A 19,839-nucleotide genomic window follows, 5' to 3' on the forward strand; every position below is an offset into this window, starting at 1 on the left:
GCTTGAACTTGGGTTTCAAAATAGAACTCACGACTCCATCTGTTGGCTCTTTTTTGTCAAGCCTTTAAAATGTGAGGAACTCACTGCAGTTAGAAAACCTGTAGCACTCTAGGTCTACGGGTTTAACAATGAGGGAACCTCTTTGCTGTTTTTGCATTTGATCAAATAGAAAGAGGACAATATTGATGCTGCTTGAGTTACAGTGCAGAAACCCCATTGCTGTTAATAGACTTGCAGTGTTAGTCGAGTACGTATTGACCAGTGTTTCCAACCATACTGCCAAGGTAGGTAGATTGGTAAAAAGCAAACGGTGAGCATGAAAGACCCTGTCCATACTGCATTATTAGTGTGTAATACCCACTCTCTTGTGTGTAATATGCACTGTCTGGTCTCCTTGCAGCTATAACACACTGTCCAACAGCAAGACCATCAAGAACTCCCGGCTGGTCAGCCAGAAGGACGACGTACACGTCTGCATCATGTGCCTGCGAGCGGTCATGAACTATCAGGTCAGCAGAGGATCGTGTTGTCTGCACTGTCCACACGACTGACACGGGACCACTCAGAACTTCCACTGCAGGAGATTGATGAACAGTCTATAGCAGTGTGATCCATTCCTGGCTTTACAAGCTTTGTGGTCTTGCTGGGGCTGGTCTGATGACGGACACAAGCTTTGTATGTTAACGCAGTGGTGAGAGAAATGCCCTGCTTGCCTGCTTGTGTTTCTGCTCATTTGGTTTAGGCACAAGCCCCCTCTAGTGGCTGCTTCTGTACTTGCATGCAGGAATCATTAGTGCTATTTGAAAGTAAGGCCCTGAACCCCTCAACAAAATAATAATAATAAAAATAATAATAATAATAATAATAATAATAATACACTTATAAAGCTCTTTTCTGGAAACTCCACTTGAAGCGCTTTACAAATAATGGGGACTCCCCTCCACCACCACCACCAATGTCTGGATGATGTGACAGCAGCCAGAGTGCTCCAGTACCTCCCCACACACCAGCTCTCAGTGGGGAGGAGAACAGAGTGATTAAGCCAGCTCATAGATGGGGATTATTAGGAGGCCATGATTGGTAAGGGCCAATGGGAAATTTGTCTGGGTAACACGCCTGCTGTTTTCGAGAAACACAGAGAGTCAGGACCTCAGTTTTACATCTCATCCCGAAAGACGGTGCCTTTTTACAGTATAGTTTCCCCGTTACTATACTGGGGCATTAGGACCCACACAGACCGCTGGGTGAGAGCCCCCCGCTGGCTCCACTAACACCTCTTCCAGCAGCAGCCTTGGCTTCTACCAGGAGTCTCCCATCCAGGTACTGGCCAGGCTCACAGCTGCTGAGCTTCAGTGGGGCTGCCACTTGTGAGTTGCAGGCTGATACTGCTGCTGGCTTGTTAACATGTTAAGCAGGCAGCTCAAGTGAAACAGATCTAAAGAATACTGACCTAATTAAGACAGTATGTTGCAACTAATCTTAAAACATTTCATAATGTGGCACAGTTAGTGCCAATTCGCAGCTTGTGCATTGAGAGGTGGAAGTTATCCACAGCAAAAGACATTAGGCATTAGTGTGGCCAGTGTCTCTTGGATCAGCTGTAGCTCTCGTGCCAGGTGACCAGTGTGTAGGAAAAGCTCACCATGTGGCTGAACTCGGTAGCTCAGATTGCCTTGAGGCCGTGTGTCTTACTGTCCTGTCCCCCTCTCTCTCCAGTACGGGTTTAACCTGGTCATGTCACACCCACACGCTGTCAATGAGATTGCCCTCAGCTTGAACAACAAGAACTCCAGGTAAGGGCAGAGTGGATTCTGCTGTGTGATTTGTGCTAACAGACGCCACTGGGAAAATAAAAGGCCTCTGAATTCTCCAAGTTGAAGACTGCCCACAGTTTCCCATTTTAGAGCTGCATCTGAGGGACATTGTGGATATAGCTGTCATTTAGGAGTGTTTTGCTGGTCTACAGAGATCTGCATGGAGTACTGACATACAGAAGACATGATGGATGGATGGACTAATACCCTCAGTCATTTATTTCCTTTTTTTTAATGGTGTAATGTTAGCATGCCCTAAGGGGTTGGGCAGCCAGTTGACCTTGGACCCCTAAAGGTTCTTTTTCTCCTTACAAAGGAGTTTTTGGTTCCTCTCCTTCTGGTCTTCTGTTCTGTTCCCAAAATGTATGCTTACTTGCATTGTTAAGCACCTTGGGGTAACTTGTTATGAAAGGCGCTATATAAAAAATAAATTGATTGATTAATCTGCAGACGCATGCACTGAGCTTGGTCTGCCCCTGAGTGAAGAGGTGCCCCCTGTTTCCAGTCCCACACACTCTGCCCTCTGGTCTTGGCCCTCTGCTTTGGGAGACAGCTTGTCACTTTGCAGCTGGTAATTTAGAGAACCTGTGGACTTTCAGTCCAGGGCTCCTGCCTGATCAGGCTTCAGTAGGGATTATTCTGCAGGGATGCGCACAGAGATGAGCGCTGTTCCTAAGCAAAGTGCATCGTAGAGTATCGGTAGGAGCCCTCTCAGCTCTGTGTCGTACTGCCGCCAAGTCCCAGGGGGCAGCAGAGAGCGGTGGACTCATTCCCACAAGGCCGTGGGCTCAGACCCTCGGAGACGGCACTGTGGAAGCCGGTTCTAATGGCCTGTCGTTTTCTCCAGAACGAAGGCGCTGGTCTTGGAGCTCCTTGCTGCTGTCTGCCTGGTGAGGGGAGGCCACGAGATCATCCTGTCGGCGTTCGACAACTTCAAAGAGGTAACCATGTCGCCCGGCCCCGAGCACCTTTGTCCCGGACTCCGCCTTGCACGAGACCGGCAGTCTCTTCCCTGGGAGCTGCTGCTGTTTGAGCTCGGAGGATTAGAATATCTTTAATATGATTATGAGGAGGCCATGACTGGTAAGGGCCAATGGGAAATCTGGCCAGGATGCTAGGGTAACACCCCTACTCTTTTCAAAAAACGCCCTGGGCTTTTTAATGACCACAGAGAGTCACGACCTCGGTTTTACGTCTCATCCATCACTATAATGGGGCATTAGGACCCACACAGACCGCAGTGAGCGCCCCCTACTGGTTCCATTAACACCTCTTCCAGCCACAACCTGCTGGTTGAGAGTTGCTGGGTGGTTTGGCTGCTGCACAGTGGGAGGGAACTCTGTGTGATGGTGGTGGGAGCAACAGCCATTCGTCTTGGGACCGAGTGCCTTTTCAGGAATGCCAGATGCGAGGAAATGGCTCTGGATTTCACGATAAGGATCTCCGGGTTCCCTCTGGGGCTTCAGTAAATGAGCCTCTTTTCCTTTCCCCGGAGGCTCGGAGCAAACGCTTCATGTAGCGTCAGTAGTGAGGCCCGCTGATCTGGCAAAGTACAGGAACTGGCCAATTTAGAGAACCGTGGAAGTTAAGAGGGCGCCTGGAGAGCAGCGTTCTAGTCTGGCCAGTCGGTCGCATGGTTGAAGCACATCTGCTCAGCGCAGAGATTTAAAACGCAGAGTTTTAGAGCACACCAGCTCAATAAAGGTCAGGTCATTTGTATTCCGATTTATCTGATCAGCTTTTTATAAAGGCTCCCAAGAAGAGAAGGCGGTGTTGTCTAGCCTTGTTGCTTCTGTGTTACAGAATTATTAAAAAGTGAAAATAAAACAGCTACCGATAGTGGAGAGGTGGGCTTCCTACATGTCTCTCACCTCTGGACCTACCCTGAGTCTGGTGTTGATTCCCCCTCCTCACTTTGCTGCGTGTGGGACCGCAGCTGGAGGCAAACTCTCTAATCTTGGTTTTTTGTTTCTTTCCCAAGAATTCCCATAATTGGGGAACAATTTTCTCCACAAATGAGCACTAGCTGGAGTACTAGGGCAGATTACTATCAAAAAAATCAGAAACCAAAAAACAAATTGGACACCTGGAAGAGGATGAAAGACCTACATCATTTTTGCAAGGAGTGTTGTGTTTTTTATAAAGCATGACACTGGCAGTTTTTTTCTTCTTTTAGAACCTCCTTTTAATAATAAAAACATCACTTAAATGTTATCTTGTTCTCTGACCCGGGGAGGAATAATGTGTTTGAAGCAGATTAGGACTGCACAGCGCTCTAAAGCCCACTGGTGAACCGAAGCCTGTGTATCGCTAAAATCGGTCCTCACCTCATTTCCTGCCACAACAGATTAGCTGATACAGTAGACCGCAGTGCGGGATAAGGCAGAGAATCCATTCAGTATATGAAGCGGGATGGAAAAAAGTCAAATGTTCAGAAACGGATGGTTATTGTACCTACATTTTAAAAGAATTTAAGTCGTGCTGTTCTTGCCACTCATTAAACAGTCAACGTTTCTTCCCTGTTCGCGGTCAGGTGTGTAAGGAGAAGCATCGCTTCGAGAAGCTGATGGAGTATTTCCGCAGTGAGGAAGGCAACATCGACTTCATGGTGAGCTCACGGCCCTGGCAGCACTGCCCAGGTCCTGCCCGAATGCGTGACGTCAGCGTTTCCGCAGAACCCCAGCCCTGGTCCCGAAGTCTTCTGTCTGCCTCCGAGGAGAATACCGCCAGTTCCGTATCGCTGCCGCCGCAAACATGTTCTGCCGACAACACCTGTGCAACTTAGGGACCTTGTTCCAGGGCGACAGCCGGTGCCAGTGTTCAAAATCATGTCCAGAGGCGCGATCGGAAGAAAACCATCTCACGGTGGTGTGGGTCCCTGAGGGGTCACGTGCTCAAATCCTGGGTGGGCAAAGCTGTAGCACGCTCGGGCAGGGAACATCAGTCCCTCTGCTCCAGTCAAATGCTTCTCTGGGGAAGAGTCACTTGGGATGAAAACATCAGCCACATAAATTGAAATGAGCATCTCGGAACATCTTGGGTGATTGATTGGGCTGATTGGGTGCAGAGCCAGTTCATCAATCCCTGGCACACAGGTGGTTTTATATGGGCAGGGAGAGACGTGTATGCTGTATGTGTGCTGTTGCGTGTCTGTGTCTCCTGTTTGTTTTAGTGTGTATTTGTTTTATGCTGAGGGTTGTTTTTCTACTGTGTTGTATGATGATGCCAAAGACAAATATCCACCCTTTTGGATGGACAATAAATGATCATGTCCTAAAAACACACCCACAGTTGGCTATTTCAAACTTTAAATCAGCCGTGAATTGCATGATTTGTGCAGTAACGGCTACAGCACTTTGAAATGTGAGGATCCTGAATGGACATGCAGGTTTCCCGGGATAAGTCCGGAGGATCCCCACTGTGCGCTTGAGGGGCTGTTGAGGTTCCTTGATGGAAGAGCTTCTGTCGAGGGGAGACTCCTGGTGTTCGGGGGGCCGTGGGGTGGGCTGTGTCAGCGGCTCCGTGACCGTCTCTTCTGTGCAGGTGGCCTGCATGCAGTTCATCAACATTGTGGTCCACTCGGTGGAGGACATGAACTTCAGGGTCCACCTGCAGTACGAGTTCACCAAGCTGGGCCTGGACGACTTCCTGGAGGTGAGTCCCCTCTCCCAGCGTGCCATGCCATGTAACTCTTTGAAGAAGGGCTTGTGGGATTGACGAGACGTCCTGGGTTGGGCTCTGTGAGAGCAGCGCCCCCTGCTGGCCCCCGCTCTCTCCTGCCTTTCCTGTCCACGTGGGTCACCTCTCCCCCGAGCAGCACAGGGGGCGCGGCTGGAGAGCCCAGTCCCAGAGCTACTGACAAATTCCAGATATGGAAAGACGGAATGGAGCAGGCCAGCTGGCGCGGTGGTGGCGATGTAGTGCTCGAGGGGGTGACCGTGTGGACTCTTCCTTCCAGAAATCGAGGCACACGGAGAGCGACAAGCTGTCCGTGCAGATCCAGGCCTACCTGGACAACGTGTTTGATGTGGGAGGCCTCCTGGAAGATGCGGAGACCAAGAATGTGGCGCTGGAGAAGGTGGAGGAGCTGGAGGAGCACCTGTCTCATGTAAGAGCAGCCCCTTCACTGACGCACTGTGTCACTGTTATTCCCTCTTCTTGACATCCCCAGCGCGAGCACGCCTGCAGCTGTTGGGGTGCGAGCTCATGACTGGGGCTTGGCGCTGTCTCTACTGTGTGTCTGTATGTCGCTGTGTGTGTCTATGTCACTGTGTGTCGCTCTGTGTGTCTGTCACTGTGTGTGTCTATGTCACTGTGTGTCGCTCTGTGTGTCTGTCACTGTGTGTGTCTATGTCACTGTGTGTCGCTCTGTGTGTCTGTCACTGTGTGTGTCTATATGTCGCTGTGTGTTTCACTGTGTGTGTCTGTATGTCACTGTATGAGTCTATATGTCACTGTGTGTGTCTGTCAGTGTGTGTCGCTGTGTGTGTCTGTGTCACTGTGTGAGTCTATATGTTGCTGTGTGTGTCTGTCAGTGTGTGTCACTGTGTGTGTCTATGTCACTGTGTAAGTCTATATGTCAGTGTGTCACTGTGTGAATCTATATGTTGCTGTGTGTGTCTATGTCAAAGAAAAGAAACTGGAACTTCTGTGCTTAACCGAAACCTGGCACAAACAAAACGATGGACTCCTGTTCAGCCATCTAGTCCCTCCTGGGTATGGTTTGTTTGACCTTCCGGTCTGTCAGGCAGAGGCGGGGGCATCATTGTCATTTACAACCTTTTTTACAGTCTAAGTCCTATTACTATACCCCCTCCCTCTTCTTTTGAGTGCCTTGTTTTAAATGTTTCTACCCCCCAATCTACTATTATTGCCACAGTTTCTAGACCACCCAAACCCAGTGAAGCCTTCTTAGGTGAGTTTGCTGGTTTTCTCTCATTTTTATGCCTTAAATTTAAAAGGATCCTTATTCTAGGGGACATTAGTATACACATCGATTCAAGCTCTTCCAGTCTGGCTAAAGACTTCCTTTCTCTATTGGGATGTTTTGATCTTACTCAGTTTGTTTGTACCCCTACACATAACAAAGGACACACCTTAGATTTAATTATTGCAAATGACTCTTTTGTCTCCCACTGCTCTCCCCTTGAACCAGGCCTCTCTGACCACTTAGCCATTCTTTTCAATCTGGAATTACCTGTTTCTAACACCTCCCCCTCACGCTCTGTAAATTTCCGCAACTGGCGATCAATTGATCAACCAAGGTTTGCAAATTCTGTTCTGTCCTCCTTATCTTGTTTCTCTTCCTCTGACCCTCTAGAGGACAAAATACAGTTACTTGACAGTGCTCTTTTATCTACCCTTGACACCTTTGCTCCTTTAAAAACACGAACCATCTCCTTCTCTCGCCCCGCCCCCTGGTACAATGACCATCTGCGATCCATGAAGGCAGCCTTTCGCAAACTTGAGCGTAGGTGGCATCTTTCTGGCCTAAGTGTACATTATCAGGCTTGGAGAGGTTACTTGTCTGAATATAAGGTTACTATAGAGTCTGCTAGATCCACCTACTTCACTCACATCATTGAAAATCACCAAAACAACCCCAGACATCTTTTCTCCACCATCAACAGACTGCTCCAGCCAAACTGCCCCACCACATCACCTGCCTCATCGCAACTTTGCAACATATTCTTAGATTTCTTTAGTTCTTACATTGACAACATCCGGCATCACATTTTTTCCACTACACATATCATTTCCATACCTCCTCCCTCCTCATCCAACTTCTCTGGTTCCCTTCTCTCCAGCTTCTCTCTTCTTGACTCAGCATCCCTCAATACACTATACCTTATACACACATGAAACCCACCTTACACGCATGAAACCCACCACATCTATTTTAGATCTGATTCCCACCACTTTATTTCAGACCTGTTTCTCTTCTCTCTGTCCCATTGTCCTCAACATTGTACATGAATCCATGAGCACTGGCGTTGTATCAACGGTCCTCAAAACTGCTGCCATTACAGTCCTGTAACCCTATCTGTAGATAGTTCTGTACTTGAGCTTCAGTCAAAATTAAAAAACCTTGGGGTTATATTCGATTCTGGCTTAACATTCGACCCACATGTGCAGCATTCTGTCAAAACATCTTTTTTTCACCTTAGAAATATCACTAGACTATGCCCTATTCTATCATTAACTGTGGCTGAAAAGCTGATCAACACATTTGTGTTCTCTTGAATTGACTACTGTAATACTCTACTCGCTGGGGTATCTAAATCTACTCTGAACAAACTGCAGTATGTCCAAATTTCAGCAGCCAGAATCCTGACCAGGTCTAGTGCAAGTGTTCACATTACTCCTATCCTGGAGTCCTTGCACTGGCTTCCAGTCAAATTCCGTGTAGAATTTAAAATCCTCATGCTCACCTATAAGGCTCTACATGGCTTGGCACCTCAGTACCTGTCTGAACTATTATCGCCCTACTCCCCACCTTGCACCCTTCGCTCTTCTAATTCTGCTCTCCTTACTGTCCCCCAAGCCCGTCTACATTGTATGGGTGACAGGGCCTTCTCCTGTTATGCCCCCAAGTACTGGAACTCTCTCCCCAAAGATATCAGAGAGTCTCCTTCTCTAAACTCCTTCAACTCCAGATTCAAAACCCTCTTCTTCAGAAAAGCCTTTACTGAACTGGTTCCATTCTTCACCCCTCTGCTCTTCTTAGTACCACCATCCACGGTCTCCTCTATATATTGTAATTGTGTCTTATCCTGTGTATTCTTATTTATTGTTGTTGTCATCCTGTAAAGCTCTTTGAGAAGCCACCTTTAAAGGCGCTATATGAAATAAAGTTTATTATTATTATTATGTTGCTGTGCGTCACTGTGTGTGTCAATATGTCACTGTGCGTCGCTGTGTGTGTCTTTATGTCGCTGTGTGTGTCGAATGTTGCTGTGCGTCACTGTGTGTCTATATGTCGCTGTGTGTGTCTATATGTCGCACTGTGTGTCACTGTGTCTGTTGCTGTAAATGTCTGTAAGTCGTTGTGTATATGACATTGTGTGTCTGTGCCCTTGCACTTCGCGTCCAGAATCGTCTGTCATTCCAGCCCTGCGTGACGCCCCCATCGAAAACAATCTGCGCGATTCTCCCTCTCCGAGCATGATGTGCCTTGTTCTCTGTGCTTTGTTTTATAGCCTTCGCAACCTTTAGTTTCATTATTCAGCACCCCAAATGCTTGGAAATGATTCTTTTTAGACTGTGAGCTCAGGGCTGGGGAATTTCCAGAGAATTCCGAGGTGAGAGGAGGCAGGAGGTAACTAAATGTTTTCCCAGAAGCTGCCGTTCCCTGCCGTTCCTGCAGGGAGGAGAGAGGGATGTCTGTGGCGCCCTGGTGCTGTGTCACAGGGCCTGGTAGCTCTCATTTCATATTGATCAGACTCCGCTCGTGGCAGCGCAGTGATCCCTGCCCTCTCCCGGCCTCTGTTACAGCTGAACGAGAAGCTGCTGGACGTGGAGAATGAGAACATGACCAGGGTGGCCGAGCTGGAGAAGCAGCTGCTGCACAAGGACAAGGAGCTGGAGGCTGTCAAGGTAGGGCCACCTGCTGTCTCCTGCCCCTGCCCCTGCCCCTGCCCGGGCTCAACAGGAAGGGAGAGGAGGGGTGCTGGCAGTTTCCGGCTAAGAGCAAGTCATTCCAGTCTGCACTGCATCTCGAGATGCGGCTAGTGTTATTTTCCTCAATCCTTTATCCTGCAAACAAGCTGCGTGTTCTTTTGCGACTCCAGGCTGCACTGACGGCCTGCTGAGCAGGGAGATCTGTAATGTGAAAGATCTGGCTGAGGTCTCTAAGCCTTAAGAGAGCTTAGTGAGCAAGCAGAGCCAAGATGGGGTGGAAACTGAAGTGACGAGGGCAGGCTTTTCATCCTTTAATGTGTCGTGTGCGTGCCCGCAGAGGCCCTCGTCTTTAACACCGTTCCCAGTGGTTACAGCAGTCAGTTCATTGGAACACGTTGGAACGGGTCCAGGATCCGCGGGCTTGCTGGCGGACTGTGTGGCTCTGCCGTGCTCAACGTCTCCCCCTTGTGGCTGCGCAGGAGACCTACGAGTCGACCAGCTCCCAGGTGCACACGCTGCGGCGCATGATCAAGGAGAAGGACGAGGCCTTCCAGCGGCACTTCAACATCGAGAAGCGGCTGCAGGAGCTGGAGCAGCAGGGCAGCATCCGCGTGCGCAAGCAGCCCGACGGGGACATCGCCATCGAACCCCTGGGGGCGCAGTCGGAGGGGCCGGGGGCTCCGGGGGGTCCGGGGGGTCCGGGGGGTCTGGGACCCGGGGACGGCAGCCCTCCCGCAGCCCCTGAACCCCCACCTCCACCCCCGCCCCCGCCACCCCCACCTCTGCCACCTGCACCAGGTACCCTATACCCTGCCCTCCAGCCCTGCAGTGATTCAGATAGACACTGAAGCTGGAACACGTATAGTTGCCTGTGAATGTTGTTGTTTGTGGGAAAAACTCTTCCTACAGATGAGACGTTAAACTGCTGTCCTGACTCTTCCTGGTTATGATAAATCCTAGGGTATTACCCCGGTGTCCTGGTCAACTTCCCCCCCTGGCCCTTTAACAAACATGGCCTTTTAATCATCCCCATCTCTGAACTGGCTTCATCACTGTCTTCCTCCCCACTGAGAGCTGGTGTGTGGTGAGCGTACTGGTGGTGGAGGGGAGTCCCCATTACCTGTAAAGTGGAGCGTCCTGTATAAAGTTCTGTATAAGTGTAAGGAAGTATTGCTAAGTGGAGAGCCTCGTGGAGATGCAGTTCAGAAAGACAGCGTAGTAAGTGTACGTATGTTAACCTTGCAGAGAATGCAACAGGGGTTCTGCTTTTCTGCAAAGGTTTTCTCATACAATAATCTCTCCTTGTCGGCAAACACAGCTGGAAGTGCATCACAGCTGTTGTGCGCATATAACTGTGAGCGGTTAATATTACGGCATGGGGCTTGACATTAATTCAGCTATTAACTGTAGAATCTATGACATCGTCAGTTCGTTCATTTGACTCGTTCTTTTCTCCTTCCTCAGGGGAGTGTGTTATGATCCCGCCCCCTCCTCCGCTGGCCCCGCCTCTCCCAGGAGCCTCGCCTTCCGTCATCCTCAGTTTCGGCCTATCAGGTGAGGGAACTTTCTGAGGCATGGAGCCGTGAGACCAGGCAGGTGTTTCTGCTTCCTCTCCTGAGGTCCTAAGGTGTTCTTGTGCTGTTATTCATTCCAGCTGAAGCCCATCCACAGGGCAGGTACATGAAATTGAAGCACAAGATGTTTTGCATCTGTGAGAAAGTAGTAGAAAGTTACAGGAGTGCCTTCCATAGTGCAATATCTGTTAGTGTCTGAATCATGCAAGCCTAATCTGTTAGGGTTGCTCAGTCAATCTATTGGGTCAAAACAGTTATAAACAAGACAATATGGAGTTCTTCTGTTTGCTAAACATCTTGGCTTAGGTGTTCTGGAAAAAGACCAACTTCACTATGTTAAGCCTAAGTAATAAAGACCAGGGTGTCCTGAGAGTTAAAAGCTGGCCGCCCATGCTGTCTCTGTGGGCTTGCTGTTCATGCTCTGATGAAGTTTGGTCTGCAGCCATCAGGATAAAGAAGCCCATCAAGACCAAGTTCCGCCTGCCTGTCTTCAACTGGACCGCACTGAAGCCCAACCAGATCAACGGCACCGTGTTCAACGAGATCGATGACGAGCGTGTGCTTGAGGTGAGAGACTGTGTCCACGTGGTCTGTCCCTCCTTCCTCTCTCTCCTCCTCCTCTCCCTGTCTCTTCACCCTTGTCTCTCCATCGGTGTGTGTCATCGGACATCTTGTGTGTACGTCCCCCGAAAGGAGCTGGACCTGGACCAGTTTGAGGAGCTGTTCAAGACCAAGGCACAAGGCCCCCTGGTGGACCTCTCCTGCACCAAGAACAAGGTGTCCCAGAAGGCCCTCAACAAGGTCACCCTGCTGGATGCCAACCGCTCCAAGAACCTGGCCATCACACTACGCAAGGCGGGGAAGACCACCGAGGAGATCTGCCGAGCCATCCAAACGTGTGTATCCCCTGCCCTTCCTGCACCAGTCCAGGCCCTTGCAAACGATTGATCATAACATTCAGCCCTCCCTTCCACAAACCAGCCCCAACCAAACAATTGCTGATAACATCCAGCCCTCCCTGCCGCAAACCAGCCCTAACCAAATGATTGCTCATAACATCCAGCCCTCCCTGCCACAAACCAGCCCCAACCAAACGATTGCTCATAACATCCAGCCCTACCTGCCACAAACCAGCCCCAACCAAACGATTGCTCATAACATCCAGCCCTCCCTGCCACAAACCAGCCCCAACCAAACGATTGCTCATAACATCCAGCCCTCCCTGCCGCAAACCAGCCCCAACCAAATGATTGCTCATAACATCCAGCCCTCCCTGCCACAAACCAGCCCCAATCAAAGGATTGCTGATAACATCCAGCCCTCCCCGCAACAACCCAGACCCTTCCAAACAATCAATAATAAAATCCAGCCCTCCCTGCAACAAAACAGCCCCTTCCAAACAATTGACAAACTTTACTTCTTTCACCATACTTTGAGCAAAATACTTTGCCAACCATTCATGCTTCAAAAATGTTTTTGAAAACATATCCTTAAAATGCAGGTAAAATGTTGTAGTCTTCTCCATTTAATTTACAATCCCATCATTTCAAATGTCCAAAATTATTTGTGCTCTGAAAGGCAGAGTCCCGGCTTTTCTTTCAGCTCCAAATCATCTCTTTTCCAAACTGTGACCAGTGCTCGTCATAAGCGCTTGCTGACCGTTTTAGAGTGACAGCTGAATTGCTTTTGCTAAATGTGTGACATGCTCACTGGGAAACTGGCGATTTTCAGTAGGCATTTTAATATGGAGCGTTAAGTTTAAGTGTGTTTTAGAAACTCTTGTAGTTCCTGCGTATGATTGCCTGCATGTACATCAGACAGCTGTAACTGGATTGTCATTCTGAGATCAGCACTTGGTGTTGCCAGAGCCTGGCAGTCCTGATGTTTGTCTTGAAACGCTTCTTGGGGTCTCGTGAACAAGTGGGAAACGCAGCCCAGTCAGTCTTATACCGTAGGTCACCTGTTTTTAAAGATGTAGTGGAAGAAACACCTGTTGGCTCCTGATAAATTAAGCAAGTACTCTGTTCATATAAGAGGACTATGGACCTTGAAGGCTGAAGAGCACTTAGATTTTAGTATTGAGCTAATTTAAATTAAATGTCATTAATTTAATCTGTTCTAGATTTAATGGTGACCTACAACTGCAGCACAAGGTACAGATCTCTGTTCTAGACTGAAGAAATTGAGTTCCCTTTAACCTGTTCACATACTGTAGCTCAGTTGCCTGACACCAGGAGCCCGTCCTGCTCTTTCCCAGCCTGCAGCAGCCTGGGCTGGTGGGAGAGGGGTGGTGGTGGTGGTGATGGGGGGTGGATGTCTGGTGTTCAGTTCCCCCCGGGGCCTGACGAGTGCCCGCTGCGCTCCTCGCCGCGCAGGTTCGACCTGAAGGCCCTGCCGGTGGACTTCGTGGAGTGCCTGATGCGCTGCCTGCCCACGGAGGCGGAGGTGAAGGTGCTGCGGCAGTACGAGCGCGAGCGGCGGCCGCTGGACCAGCTGGCCGAGGAGGACCGCTTCATGCTGCTCTTCAGCAAGATCGAGAGGCTCACCCAGAGGATGAGCATCATCACCTTCGTGGGCAACTTCCAGGACAACCTGTCCATGCTGACCCCGGTAACTCGGCCTCCCTGCCCTCTGCCTGTCCAGCGCGGCCGCGCTGACACCCTGTGAGAGAGAGAGAAAGTTCTTGAGTGTTCTTGAGATGTGGAGCTTTCGAAGTTGAAGGCACGTTGTGTAGCCTTCCTGGTTAATGGAGCTGGCCTCTGTCGACCTCTGACCTCTTGACCTCCTTTTCCCCAGCAACTGAATGCCATCATCGCTGCGTCTGCGTCCATGAAGTCATCGCCCAAGCTGAAGAGGATGCTGGAGGTAAGGTGCCAGCCCGGGCTGTCCCCCTTCTGCCCCCGGGGGTGCCACACAGCCGCGAATCCTGATGGGTAATGGTGGCCCTGGGCTTATCCAGGTCCCCGTGTTCGGCGTTCCATATTTTTTCCATAAATATTTGATCATGGGCGGGGGCACTGTGTTTTGAGGTACCCTCTTTCATTAAAGAGTTTATTTACCTCTTGGGTCCCCCTGTCCTGAGGGGTGAGATGGGATGCCCGGTTAGCACTGGCTTCCGAAAAGGTGTTAAGGCTGAAGCGGATTAAAAGGTTTGAGGTAAATCGTCAACCAGGGGCCGTTGTCTGGGATGTAGTGCTGTGATCTGCCACAGGCCCTCCGGTGAGTAATGTTTTGTCCCAGCCATCGCAGTGCTCAGCTCCTCTCTCCCTGTGCAGATTATCCTGGCCTTGGGGAACTACATGAACAGCAGCAAGAGAGGGGCTGTCTACGGGTTTAAACTTCAAAGCCTGGATCTGGTAAGATCTGCTGTTGTGCGTGTGTGTGTGTAGGGGGGTATTTTGTACTTTACAAGATCAGGGAAGGAAGGAGGAAAAAGAATCAAGCTGGAAAGTAACACAAAAACCTTGTTAAATAAAGAATCCATCTTTAAAAGTAATCCCAGACTCCTACAAACAGCAACCAGAGGCAGAACACTCCGCTTCTCTCACTGTGTGCAGCCACAGAAATGTACATGAAAACATACGATAGGTTACAAATTCTGTAACCTATATCGGGGCCATATGTCAGTGTGCCACATGGGGGCACCCACTGTGTTAATCCTCTGATAACTAGTCTTCAGTTGGCTCTCTTTCTTGATCCAGCAGTTAATTGCTTATCTGTGGGACAGCAGGCTTTGCGCCACGTGGGTACACAGCCCACCTCCTGGAGGTCTGGTTGCTGGTGTCGTGATGATCTGTGAATTGCACTGGAGGATCCCAGAGATCCTGGCTAAGCAGCGTGGTGCTGTGTTCAGTACCCCCACTGTCTGTGTAAAGATGCGCCTCCCATTTCTCTTCAAGAGGCTCCCAAACGTAAGGCCTCCCCTGTTTTTCTGGAAGATGATCAGTACCTTTCAGGATTGTTTCAGGAACCTTTTTTTTTTATTATTTGAACACAAATCTAATCCAGGGCCACATACACTGCTCCCCTCCCCACTGCAGCAAACGGACACTGAATTTCTGTGCGTGTCTTGGGCTCAGCCTGAAGGGCGCAGCGTTTCTTCACAGGCTGTGTCCTCTCTCTCTGCGCAGCTCTTGGACACTAAATCCACCGACCGGAAGATGACCCTGCTGCACTACATCGCCCTGATTGTGAAGGAGAAGTACCCCGAGCTGTCCACCTTCGGGAGCGAGCTGCACTTCATCGACAAGGCTGCCGCAGGTCAGGCCGCAGTCAAGGGGGTGACCGCATGAGGGGTTTCAGCAGAGAATCTCGCCCGCGGGGGGGGGGCTCTGCATGGGGACGAGTCATCGGGGGGGGTCACTGTAAGAATCAGGAGCTCAGTAGGCTCTCCTTCTTCCAGAATGAATTGCAATGGGGCAGAATTAATTGCAATCCACGGGCCAGCAGGGTTTATTCCACAGCATTCTGCCCACGGTGGCATTCCTGAGGTCCGGGATTGTGTGAGGGTTCCCTCGGCACACCTTGCTCTTTAGCAGTCTGGGAGGTGTGGCTTCAGCAGCCCTTCCGGAGGGAGACTGCAGCCAGGGGGTCCCGAGTGGCGTCGGAAGCCTTGGGGGGGGGGTGGTGCAGGCGCTCTGCAGGCAGGCGGCGACAGGGCCCGTTCCCAGCGAGCTCTTCGGCAGCGCTGCAGGCTGCCCTGCAGGGTGGTGAATACTGGGCTGGGGGCCGCGGGGCCGGGGACGGAAGGCCGCTGTGTGTGTCTGACGCCGCCGGCGGTCTTGCAGTGTCCCTGGAGAACGTGCTGCTGGATGTGCGGGAGCAGGGCCGCGGGATGGACCTGGTGCGCCGGGAGTGCAGCCTGCACGACCACGCGGTGCTCAAGGCCTTCGTCAGCAGCAGCGAGGCCCAGCTGGAAAAGCTGCAGAGAGACGCCAAGACCGCGGAGGTACCAAGCCGCTGCGCAGCCCTTACAGCGTCCCCTTTCGGGGCTGCCCCTGCAAAATTGAAGGGAAGGGTTATACTTCAAAGAGCCCGAGTATCACTTCTCAACCCTGTTCTCTCCTCTCACCCCCCTTCCTCCTCTCCCGCCTCGTCCTTTCCTAATCCTCCCCCTCTCTGCCCCTCCTCCTCCTCCTCCCCTCCCTGGCCTTGCTCTTGTCCCTCGCAGGAGGCCTTTAACATCGTGGTGCAGTATTTCGGGGAGAACGCCAAGACCACCCCTCCGTCGGCCTTCTTCCCCGTGTTCGTGCGCTTCGTCAGGGCCTACAAGGTAAGGTCAGAGGCCCGCCGGTCATCATCGTGAGCCCATGACCGCCTGACCGCAGCCTGAGAGTCCCGCTCGGGTCCGCAGGCCTTGAACCCCCAGGAGCGGAGGGACTTCTCTTCGCTGTCTGCGAACTCCATCGCGCTCGGTTTCGGGACGTCCGCTTTGCCTCTGTGCCCTGGGGGTGTCTTTCAGGCTGCCGGACAGCACACTGGAGTGTAGCCACTCACAGGAGGTTACAGAAGGTTAAGTAAATATCCCCGTGGCAGGGTGGCCAGCAGTGGGAGTCGAGATGAGTGTGACCACCTGTTCCAGACCCCAGTTTTCGGTGGGGTTGGGCAGCTGGCCGGCTTACTCCTCCATCTGACTCTGCTAAACTGTTTTGCCTTCCTCGCGCACTGTTGGATCATTAGCTCTGGGAAGCCCCGAGGCCTCCTCGTTGCCGTCCTGAGAGATGAGTAGCCCAGGAAGTGGGAACTGAAGCCAAAGCCTCGCGCACAGTCGCTCGCAGGGCCAGAGGTTAACGACAGGAAGGAGCCGCCGGGCCCCACCGCTCCAGCCCCGGACGCCCGGCTTCCTGAGATTGTTCTCCATGGATTTATTACCCCGAGTGCAGCCGGCACACAGAGGCACTGCCAAGGGCTGTGCGTGCTGTACGGCCGGCGGTATTCACTGCTCCCCGGTTTGTTTAAGTAGGGGGTTCGGTCCGTACACACGGGGCCACAGCGGGCGCGTTCCTGTGGACAGCAGCGAGCATCGGGGAGCAGCGTGATGCTCGCAGCGAGCCGACGTGCTGGAGAGCGAACCGTAAGGGGGGGGCGGTCCCCTGTGTGTGTTACCCCCAGCACCTCAGCCGTCCAAGCCACAGCAGAGGGGCCTGCTCCTGTCTTCCAGCGCCCTCGGAGTAACGCGGGCACAGACCGTTCCACCTTTCGCCCTTGCAATGTACAAAGCAAAGTCCTCAAGCGAAACCGGGCCCCGCTGTTTGGCCGATGAGGGCCTGATGTGCCCTGCCTCTCTGCTCTTGGGGTGCGTGTGGCGAAGTGCGTGTGGCCAGGCCTCACAGACGTCCCTGTGTCTGTCTCTGTGCGCAGGAGGCGGAGCAGGACAACGAGCTGAGGAAGAAGCAGGAGGCGGCCATGCGGGAGAAGCTCCTGGCCCAGGAAGCCAAACAGCAGGACCAGAAGGTAGGAGCGGGCCTGGGGTGGGCCTGACACGGGTCCGAGGTGGCTACAGTTTTTGGAGGGCCATCATCTCTCCTCTAAAGGTGGCAGAAGCAGCAGTTCACAAGGGAACAGGACAGGATTGCAGCCACTGCCGCTGTTTCTAATGTTCAGGGTGCTCTTACAGTTTATTAGCCTATTCAAACCACTACTGTGAACACGGAGCTCCGTGGCGCAGTGGTATTGTGTTCCTGTCTAAATGGGAACACTGGGGAGCATGTTGCCATGACTGGTGACAGACAGTAGAGGGTGCTATGTTGCCTCTTAATGGTTGCATGTGCCTCCTGGGGGGCACCAGTGAATTTTGCTTCCTCTGGTGTGTATTTCACAAAACTGTCTGAAGTTGCATAAGATTGATACTCTTGCACCACATACACTGGGAACCAACGGTAAACTGACCATCGGAAAAAAATGTAATGAAAATGCAAAGCACCGATAACTGTGGCTGAACTGCACGCAGACACAGGCGCAGAAGACCAAGCGCCAGCAGCAACAGGACCTGATCGCGGAGCTGAGGCGACGGCAGGCCAAGGACCACCGGCCCGTGTACGAGGGCAAAGATGGCACTCTGGAGGACATCATTACAGGTATGGTGCAGGCGTCTCCCTCAGTCTGTAGGACACCAGCCCATGGAAGGGCGCAGGCGTCTCCCTTGGTCCATAGGACACCAGCTAAGGGCACAGGCGTCTCCCTTACTCTGTAAGATGCTGGCTCAGGTAGGGCGCAGGCGTCTCCCTCACTCTGTGGGACACCAGCTCAGGTAGGGCAGAGGTGTCTCTCACTCTGTAGGACACCAGCCCAGGGATGGCGCAAGCGTCTCCCTCAGTCTATAGGACACCAGCTCAGGGCACAGGCGTCTCCCTTACTCTGTAAGATGCCAGCCAAGACAGGGCTAGGCGTCTCCCTCACTCTGTGGGACACCAGCTCAGGTAGGGCAGAGGTGTCTCTCACTCTGTAGGACACCAGCCCAGGGATGCCGCAACCGTCTCCCTCAGTCTATAGGAGACCAGCTCAGGGCACAGGCGTCTCCCTTACTCTGTAAGATGCCAGCCAAGACAGGGCCAGGCGTCTCCCTCACTCTGTGGGACACCAGCTCAGGTAGGGCAGAGGTGTCTCTCACTCTGTAGGACAACAGCCCAGGTAGGGCAGAGGCGTCTCCCTCATTCTGTGGGACACCAGCCCAGGTAGGGCGCAGGCATCTCCCTCACTCTTTGGAACACCAGCCCAGGTAGGGCGCAGGCGTCTCCCTCACTCTGTAGGACACCAGCCCAGGTAGGGCGCAGGCGTCTCCCTCACTCTGTAGGACACCAGCCCAGGTAGGGTGCAGGCATCTCCATCTACAGCATCTTTAAAAGCACGGGCGTTTATCATTACCAGCATAGCCTTACCTGATGGAAGACATCCCATGTCTACATGTGTCCCCCTGTACCCCTGCCTAGCACCCTGCTCCTGTACTAGACTTCTTCCCAGCCTTCCTTCCTGAAACGCCCCCGTCACTGCAGCTCACACACAGCCCATAGTGCCACCCTCTTCCCTTTTAGGCAGAGGGATTAAGTGTAACGGATCCAGATGGATCAAAACTCCCAAGAAGGGGACTTTTCCTTCTACGTGTGATAGAAAAGGCTCCCTCGTCCTCACCATTAGGAGCTCCCCTTCAAAACCACAGGCTAACATCACAGCTTCCTCGCCTGCTGTGATCTAAATAAGAACATGAAATGTTGCTGCTTCCTGAAGGTCCTGTATTGTTAGAAATAAAAACAGGACTTTGAAGATAAAAGCAAGGGTGAACCGTTTTAAACAGAACTGCCTGGAAGTGGCTCTCTGCGTTCTGCCGGAGGGCAGGAATTCATACCTGAGGTGGTCGGCTGTGCTTAATTGCCTTTACAATCATTCCCTTTCCTGTAACTTGCTGACTTCGACAGGGGAGGGATTTTGTACCAGCGCCCAGTCTGCCGGGCGATGGGTGTGACATCTTCTCTCTCTGCCCGCAGTGCTCAAGAGCGTTCCCTTCACCGCCCGAACGGCCAAGCGAGGCTCGCGCTTCTTCTGCGACGCCAACCTCTACGACGAGTCCAACTGTTAGCCCCCCCTACCCCAAGGTCACCCCCTGCCCCGGTGACTCTGCATGCCGTTAGTTAGAGCTCTGCATGGCCCCTGCCGGTCCCCGGACTCGAGTCCTCCTTACTAACCCAGCCGTCCGGTAGCGGTGCGGCGTGCGTCCATGAGCGCCCTCCACAGGTGAAGTCAAGCCTCTTTACAGAAGCTGTGTGCACACGGCCTCCCCCACCCCGTTGACATCGTGACCTCTTGACCTTGCGACCTACCCGGAAAGTCCTCTTCTG

At 52.0% G+C, this 19,839-nt stretch overlaps 1 protein-coding gene across 4 annotated transcripts in view; it reads left to right on the forward strand.

Moving 5' to 3' along the window:
- fmnl3 (formin-like 3) overlaps nt 1–19,839 on the forward strand; it is a 57,710-nt gene that overhangs the window by 32,331 nt on the left and 5,540 nt on the right. For 2 of the 4 annotated variants that reach the window (XM_069178585.1, XM_069178597.1), the window contains 20 exons: nt 401–509; nt 1,717–1,793; nt 2,662–2,755; nt 4,348–4,422; nt 5,358–5,468; nt 5,773–5,922; nt 9,309–9,410; nt 9,914–10,232; nt 10,899–10,988; nt 11,451–11,575; nt 11,702–11,904; nt 13,384–13,618; nt 13,805–13,873; nt 14,284–14,364; nt 15,139–15,268; nt 15,796–15,956; nt 16,179–16,280; nt 17,369–17,461; nt 17,958–18,084; nt 19,489–19,596. In XM_069178585.1, coding sequence (XP_069034686.1) covers nt 401–509; nt 1,717–1,793; nt 2,662–2,755; nt 4,348–4,422; nt 5,358–5,468; nt 5,773–5,922; nt 9,309–9,410; nt 9,914–10,232; nt 10,899–10,988; nt 11,451–11,575; nt 11,702–11,904; nt 13,384–13,618; nt 13,805–13,873; nt 14,284–14,364; nt 15,139–15,268; nt 15,796–15,956; nt 16,179–16,280; nt 17,369–17,461; nt 17,958–18,084; nt 19,489–19,580 — 2,545 coding nt within the window. In that variant the 3' untranslated portion in view covers nt 19,581–19,596. The remainder of the gene's footprint in view (nt 1–400; nt 510–1,716; nt 1,794–2,661; nt 2,756–4,347; nt 4,423–5,357; nt 5,469–5,772; nt 5,923–9,308; nt 9,411–9,913; nt 10,233–10,898; nt 10,989–11,450; nt 11,576–11,701; nt 11,905–13,383; nt 13,619–13,804; nt 13,874–14,283; nt 14,365–15,138; nt 15,269–15,795; nt 15,957–16,178; nt 16,281–17,368; nt 17,462–17,957; nt 18,085–19,488; nt 19,597–19,839) is intronic. The other 2 variants (XM_069178590.1, XM_069178594.1) reach the window with 1 other exon arrangement.

Source organism: Lepisosteus oculatus, chromosome 1 (assembly GCF_040954835.1).
Source record: "Lepisosteus oculatus isolate fLepOcu1 chromosome 1, fLepOcu1.hap2, whole genome shotgun sequence".
NCBI classification, from domain to species: domain Eukaryota; kingdom Metazoa; phylum Chordata; class Actinopteri; order Semionotiformes; family Lepisosteidae; genus Lepisosteus; species Lepisosteus oculatus.